Here is a 7,820-nt window from a genome sequence, read left to right on the forward strand (position 1 = left end):
GAAGAGTTGACTCATTGGAAAAGACTCTGATGCTGGGAGGGATTGGGGGCAGGAGGACAAGGGGACGACAGAGGATGAGATGGCTGGATGGCATCACTGACTCGATGGACATGAATTTGAGTGAACTCTAGGAGTTGGTGAAGGACAGGGAGGCCTGGCATGCTGCGATTCATGGGGTTGCAGAGTCGGACACGACTGAGAAACTGAACTGAGGCGTAGACTAGGTCTTTACCTTCTTATTGAGTCTTTCCTGATAATGCGATTTAAAATTAGAACCTTTCAACACTAAATTCCTCTTCCTTGCTTCATTTTCCTCTGTTGTACGTATCACCAACCTATACATTATATTCTTACTTATTCTTAATTATCGGAGAAGGCAATAGCAACCCACTCCAGTACTCTTGCCTGGAAAATCCCATGGACGGAGGAGTCTGGTGGGCTGCCGTCCATGGGGTCTCACAGTGTCAGACTCGACTAAAGTGACTTAGCAGCAGCAGCAGCAGCATTCTTAATTATATTGTAACTGTTTTCTTCCATTAGTGTCTAAGCTCTCCCATTGACAACCATCACTGTAATAACTGATGGAGGCAAGAATCTATCACAGATGTTAGAACTAGTGGGTGAAAGTTTGATTTACATCTCTCTACCAGATCCTTATCCATTATAAAGGGGAAAGTAGCAACTTTGTGGTGGAGAATCTTGACAGACACTATCTTAACTAAGCAATCAACGTGAACATTACACACAATGAGACAACTTGATGTCATGTGGTGCAAGGCGAACAGAGCATCACTTTTGTAGAGTTGATGCCAAAAGTGTAAAACCAAAGCCTTATCATGAGGAAACATTTGACAAACCAAATTGAGGGATAGTCTACGAAATAACTGATCTGTATTCATTTAAAAAAAAAAGACAAAGACTGAGAAAATCTTCCATATTATAGAAGACAACTGAATGACAGCTGTCATTCAGTTCCAGTGGCCCCAGTTCATCTTAACCCTCCCAGCCCCTGCATGATTGCAATTTTCCATTGACAGAATCACTCGCCAGGCTCTGTCTGCTTCCATCATTAGATCTCCCTTCAGATTATTCCCCACCCACACCCTCTAATACTGTCCACAGGCATTCTGTGCCTCAAGTGATGCCGGCACACACACCCATGTTACCCTATCTTCTTCAAGAGAGGGCAAACAGCTGGCTTAACTCCTCAGCTTCTCCATCTCATCCCTGCAGCTTTGCCACCACTCCCTTGAGGGAGTTCTAGGGAAGACAGATGCCACAGACATCTCCAGACAACTGCCAGGGGCCCTTACTCAGCTCAGCTGAGGGCAGAATTTCACATTTTTGTTGCCCTGGATGGTCAAGAAAGAAAGTAAAGGCCAGGCACTGGCGGAAGCTGGTCCAGACAACTGATTTTTTTTTTTTTTCATCTAAAGAAAGTTATTGGGATAATTGGTAAAGTTTAAATAATACCCACGGATTAGCTAATAGTACTGTATCAATGTTAAATTCCTTTTGATAATCACATGGTGATAAAATAAGAGAATGTCCTTGTTTTTAGGAAATACACACTGAAATAGAGATAATAGGGTATCCAGTTTATAATTTACTCTCAAATGATTCAGAAAAAAAAATAGAATAGATAAATAGAGACAAGAAAGAGAGAAAATCAATCAAATCTGGTACGTTTTTAAATATTGGGGGAATCTGGGTGAAGAGTGTATAGGAAGTCTTTGTACCATTTCTGTGACTTTAAGTCTGAAATTATGTTAAAATAAAAATCTCAAAAAAATTGAAGTGAGCTCCACGAAGACAGGAATTTTTATTTCCTTTGTTCACTGGTGTGTCTTTAGCATCTGTAATAGTCCTTGGTATATTCCGCATATTCAGTAAATCCCCGTTGAATGAGTGAACACTAGCTTATGACTTAACAAGGTTCTAGGTGCTCAATAATACCTTTTGAGTGAACAAACACTGTTTTACGAGTTATCAGTGAGGTAACTGGCTCAAAAATGTGCCAGCTCTGGGGGGAATCTATATACACCCATTTTTCACCTAAGGCTTTCTAAGCAACAGCTACCCACCCTGCAGAGTCCAGTCTGACTCTGAGTAAAGCCAGGAGAGACTCTGGGCTGACCTTCATCCCTCACCTGCTCATCTCCAACAGCTTTTTCAGAGACACATCTATTGGATCACTAAAAAGTTTTATTGTGAATATATCCCAAGGGATAGATAGATAGTCTCTGTAAATCATTTATAAAGTTTAAGATGCGGGGGTAAGGGATAGTTAGGGAGTTTGAGAAGGTCATGTACACACTGCTATATCCAAAATGGGTAACCAACAAGGACCTACTGTACAGCACATGGAACTCTGCTCAATGTTATGTGGCAGCCTGGATGGGAGCAGGGTTTGGGAGAGAATGGATACGTTTATGTGTATGCCTGAATCCATTCGCTGTACACCTGAAATTGTTACAGTATTTTTTATCACCTATATCCCAATACAAAATAAAAAGTTTAAAGTTTAAAGGAAAAAATGTTTAGGATGGCAGTGGAGAAAAGGCTAGGGTCAAGTCATGATGGTGAGGAGGGCAATCATGGAGATGCGGTCAGACTGAAGGAAGGCTGTTGGGCTGTCGGGGTGACTACTTCCTGGTGGACATGGGTGACTCACCGGGATGCCGTATCGGGTCCGATACATTGTCCTCATGGCGACACTTGATCCCCATAGGCAGCATTCGTTCATGTCAGAGGCAATCTGACATGAAAGGCACAGGGGAAAGAAAGCCCCACAGAGACCTGAGTGCAGGGTGAAATCACAGAAATCAGTCAAGATTGTAAGGAGGCTGATTTAATCACACCTCTTCCACGGGCTTCCCGGGTGGCTCAGTGGTAAAGAACCCACCTGCCAATGCAGGAGACATAAGAGATATGGGTTCGATCCCTGGGTTGGGAAGATCCCCTGGAGGAGGTCATGGCAACCCACTCCAGTGTTCTTGCTGGAGAATCCCATGGACGGAGGAGCCTGGTGGGCTACAGTCCATGGAGTTGCAGAGTCGAACACAACTGATCACACAAACACACACACACCGCTTTCAAGAAAATACATACTCAGGAAATGGCCTTAGTGGACACTTGGTGGAAACAGTGGGGTCACCTGGCTCTTTATGTCTTGCTTCTAGATCCTACACACACTGGGGAAATTTGCTCGTCATATGCCAGGTCAGATTTAACTGCAAAAACGCCTGCCTTGCCAGGATGGGAGGGGAGTCTGGGGGAGAATGGATACATGTATACATATGGCTGAGTCCCTTCGCTGTTCACCTGAGACCTGTCACAACATTGTTTGTTAATCGGCTATCAGATCAGATCAGATCAGTTGCTCAGTCGTGTTCGACTCTTTGCGACCCCATGAATCGTAGCACGCCAGGCCTCCCTATCCCAGGGCTGATCTTCAGAATAATCGGCTATACCCCCATACAAAATAAAACGTTTAGGAAAAAAATTGCTTAAAAAATAATTGCTAACTTCTCCCCTCGACAACCTTAACTCATTAAATCATCAAAATAGTCATCCAAAAAAAAAAAGTTCCTGCCTTGTTGATCTGAGCATGTCCAAATTATCTTTCTTCCTTATCCTTGTTTACATTTGGAGCATACGGGAATAGGAAGTTTGTGGCGTCAGAATGTCTGAGCAACCCTCTGGAAACTGTAGGAAGGTGCTTAGGATCAGAAAGCACTGAGTAAAGAAATAATTGAAAAAACGAGAAAAGCAGTAGGAAACAGATTCTAGATGGTCATTCTGGCAAAGAGGAAAGTTTTATTATTGTTACGAGTATCGAAGCAAGTAAAAGTTAAGGGATATTGACATAAAAACTTAAAAAGTATAGTGAAGTTTCACTTTTAAGAGTCTGTGTGAGACAAAAAATGACCTAAGAAAATAGTGACAAACAGGAAACTGTTCTCAAACGTGCTGAGTTCAAGCTTATTTTGAAAAGCGCTAGGGTGGAGTTTTGTCATGGCTGTACCCTAGATAAGATAAGAAAACTCTTATTTTTTGATTGATGGTTTTCAGCCAAAGGCTATCTCCACAGAACTTGGAACTTCCATCATATACACACACACACAAAAGGCTCTTTCTCAAGACAGTGGAAAGACTAGCCACACAGAGAATGTCTACATCCCTTTGGGCAATAGACTCTGAAACAGGAATTTGTCTTACACCAAAGTGTGTTTGGTGCTGTGAAAGAATTTAAGGTTAGGAAAGCTAAAAACCCGAAAGCTTCCTGAAATGCACTGACCACAAGAGTCACAAGAATGTTGAAATCTGGAAACACAGACTCAACCCTGTAGGGAAAAGAGGAGGTAAAGGGAAGAGTGGAGAAGCACATCAAGAACATGGGGGTGCTAATGAGGTGGGAAATATAAAGCCCGATGATCGGTCTGGATAAGGATAATAAATTCAAGGCAGGCAGGTAAAATGAATGAATAAAACTGGTTGAAAAAAACACAAACCAGCCAACAGTGGGTGATGGACATGAATATGGCAAACTCTAGAGTGGAGGTCCCTTTGAAGAGCGTTAACTAAGGGGGTTGGAAGACTCTTAAGAGTCCCCTGGACTGCAAGATCAAACCATTCAATCCTAAAGGGAATCAGTCCTGAATATTCATTGGAAGGACTGATGCTGAAGCTGAAGCTGCAGAACTTTGGCCACCTGATGTGAAGAGCGGACTCACTGGAAAAGACCCTGAGGCTGGGAAAGATTGAGGGCAAAAGGAGAAGGGGGTTGCAGAGACTGTGATAATTGCATAGCATCATGAACTCAATGGACATGAGTTTGAGCAAACTCCGGGAGATAGTGAAGGACAGGGAAGCCTGCTGTGCTGCAGTTCATGGGGTCCCAAAGAGTCGGACACGACTTTGCGACTGAACAACAACAGCAACAACAAGTCAGCTTGGCAGCAGCTGACTTCTGCCAGTTGAGACAGAGGACTCCTCTTTCCAGATTTTCCAAATTTTCAAGGGGAGCTGGAAATCTAGATTAGAAAGCTGCATTTTTATGTGGAATCTGATCTGAGAGGCACACCATGTCCTGTGGCATGCGGGATCTCAGTTCCCTGACTGGGGCCCCCTGTACTGGAAGCGAGGAGTCCTAACCCCTGGACTGCCAAGGAAGTCCCTGGAATCTGACTTTTATATGGTTTCTACTGTTTTAAAGTTAATACAGCAAGAGGGGCCATTATGTACAGGACAGACAAAACATATCCACTAGTAAAGTCTGCCCAGGTGTTCCACCTTGTGACCGCTTATCTCTAGAATAACACGTGGATCTCAATGAGAGGATAAGCAAGCCATTTTTGTTATGGCAGTGACTGCATGATTGTAGCTCGGGAGAAAGCAACAGCTACGTTTACTTACAGATCCCTATGTCATCAAAGCAGTCAAAGGTGCCAGTCTGCCAGTCACTGGACGCCGAGACCGCCGAGCTGTAACCTGGCTGCGAAACAACTGGGTTCATTTTCAAGACTGAGTTCAAAAGGGTACTGCCTGTGAAAACAAAACCAAAAAATTATTTAACACCTAACTGTATTGGTTGGATATAACATAGATATCAGTTCAGAAAGCATTTCACTGCACCTCCTTTGGTTGGAGTCAGTCACATTCAACTAACTTGGCATGACATTTCCAGACTCTTGCTGATATTTGAGAATTAAAAATATAAAAGATAGAAAAGCAGCATAAAAGAGAAGGGATGAGGATTCCATTCTCAGGTTGTCCGGTTGTGTATGTGTGTGTGTGTGTGTTTTCCTCATTCACCAATTCCTCTTTTATCAGCAAGATGATTTTTTTGTGTGTGCTATTTTCAAGACAACTATTTTGCATTTGAAGTATTTTTATTTAACGGTCATTATAATCAGTTTTTACAAAGCAAGTTCATAGGCATTCTCTCAGTTGCTCTGTAGGAGAACTCTGTGAGATAAAGTTGTTTATTTCTCCATAAAATTGATGTTATGAAAGCAGATGTTTCAGGCTAATGTCAGCATTAGCCAACTAATTACTAGTGGTATCCTGACAGCTAAAGTTTAACTTGGAAAAAGATGAATTTCTCTTTGTGAGTGTTTCTCTGAAAAAAGAGGCTTTAAGCCCCACAGAAAAACCCAGTGGTTGCAAAACCACTGGGAAAGGGTGTCCTCCCTATACTTTTTACATTTCATTCAGTGATCAAGTTAAGTCTTGTGGGCTGTTACCCAGTAAGAACTCTCAAGAGAGAAAATGTCTTTAATTTCATTAATGACTAATGCTAAACCTTTCTCTTTTCTTGTATTGACTCTAACTATGCCATGCTCTATAGTTTTTAATTTTATTGTTTAGTATTTCTTTATTTATTTGGCTGTGCTGGGTTTAGTTGAGGCACACGGGATCTTTGATCTTCGTTGCCGCATAAGAATTTTTGGCTGCAGCGTGTGGGATCTAGTTCCCTGACCAGGGATCGAACCTGGGATCCCGGCCTTGGGAGGGAGGAGTTTTAGCCACCGGATCACCAGGGAAGTCCGCGTGCTCTGTGGTTTGGTCCCGGGTCACTTTCAATACTTCCCTTCACTAGTTGGAGGGCAGCCTCTACCCACATTTCCCGCTGCTTTGCTCCCTTCAGTCTTCCTCCCCTATGTTGCTAAGGAAGTCTCCAGCCAAAGATTCTACCGCTGTGCTTGCCAGTCCTGACTGTGCAGCACGTTCTTCCTCATGCTCGATTACAGATAGATACAGTAGATATGCACTAGGATATTGCTGAACTAATTAGCAGAGAGGTGACGGTTAGAAGTCATGAGAATGGATAATATTCCCTTGCCCAACCGAGTGAATTTAAATTCATGAAGGGTAAGACACAGCTTTTCAGTTTCTATGTAGAAGTGTTTTGTATTTCTCATTATAAAGGAGTCTTATTAATTAAAATATTCTACATAGAAGTTATTTTCCACTGGCTTGTTTACAGATATTCTGTCTTAGAAAATCACTGTCACCTTGTTAGCTAACATTTGTGATATAACTTATTTAAATACAATAGAAAACTTGCTTATAATCGACAAAGTTTTCTTCTATTTTTTAAAAATTTACTGTGGGTAAGAACCAGTTGAGGGGGTTTTAAAATTATACATCCCTAGAAATTTGGATTTAACTTATAAAGTCTAGAAAGGGATTGAGGAATCTATATATTCAATAAGTACCAAAGTGCTTCTTAAGGGAGAGGGGCTGATAAAAAATGTAAGAGTGGTGAAGGGGACCAGCTGTTTTAGTGCCTAATCTGACTGCTTTTAAATTTACATCATATTTGTTTGACTGCTTTCCCAACCACTGATTCCTCTGAGAACCAAATCAAAAGAGGATAAGAAAAGAATAATTCATTCAAAATCTTTTTATCCAGCGAGTCTGGCCTTGTTTTGGTATTGGGTGTAGGTACAAAGCCAGAGGGGAGATATCAGAACTTTGAACAAGGAGGAGGTAGGACTCTCCAGTAGTGAAATAAAAGACCTAAAACTGCAGAGACGCTTGCATAGCACCAAAGACAGGTAGAATAATTCAGAGGAAGTGGTGGCATACATTTTCAATCAAAACAAGTCTGTTCTAGAAAGAGATTCACAGAATTAGAGAACGAATGTATGGTTGCCTAGGGGGTGGGGGTGGTGGGAGGAGGAAAGGTGGGGGAAAGGACAGTTAGGGAGTCGGGATGGACATGTACACACTGTGATATTTAAAATGGGTTCAACTAAAGTCCTACTATAGAGCACAGGGAACTCTGCTCAGTGTTACCTGGCAGCCTGGAC

At 42.1% G+C, this 7,820-nt stretch overlaps 1 protein-coding gene across 3 annotated transcripts in view; it reads right to left on the bottom strand.

The window, feature by feature from the left end:
- Positions 1 to 7,820, bottom strand: part of LOC104992927 (placenta-specific gene 8 protein-like) — a 50,895-nt gene that overhangs the window by 7,649 nt on the left and 35,426 nt on the right. For all 3 annotated transcript variants that reach the window (XM_010845950.1, XM_010845952.1, XM_010845951.1), the window contains 2 exons: positions 5,419 to 5,547; positions 2,675 to 2,799 (listed from right to left, as the gene is read on the bottom strand). In XM_010845950.1, the coding sequence (XP_010844252.1) occupies positions 2,675 to 2,799; positions 5,419 to 5,518 (225 nt within the window). In that variant the 5' untranslated portion in view covers positions 5,519 to 5,547. The remainder of the gene's footprint in view (positions 1 to 2,674; positions 2,800 to 5,418; positions 5,548 to 7,820) is intronic.

The sequence above is a fragment of the Bison bison genome, unplaced genomic scaffold (assembly GCF_000754665.1).
Source record: "Bison bison bison isolate TAMUID 2011002044 unplaced genomic scaffold, Bison_UMD1.0 scf7180017864228, whole genome shotgun sequence".
Taxonomy (NCBI): domain Eukaryota; kingdom Metazoa; phylum Chordata; class Mammalia; order Artiodactyla; family Bovidae; genus Bison; species Bison bison.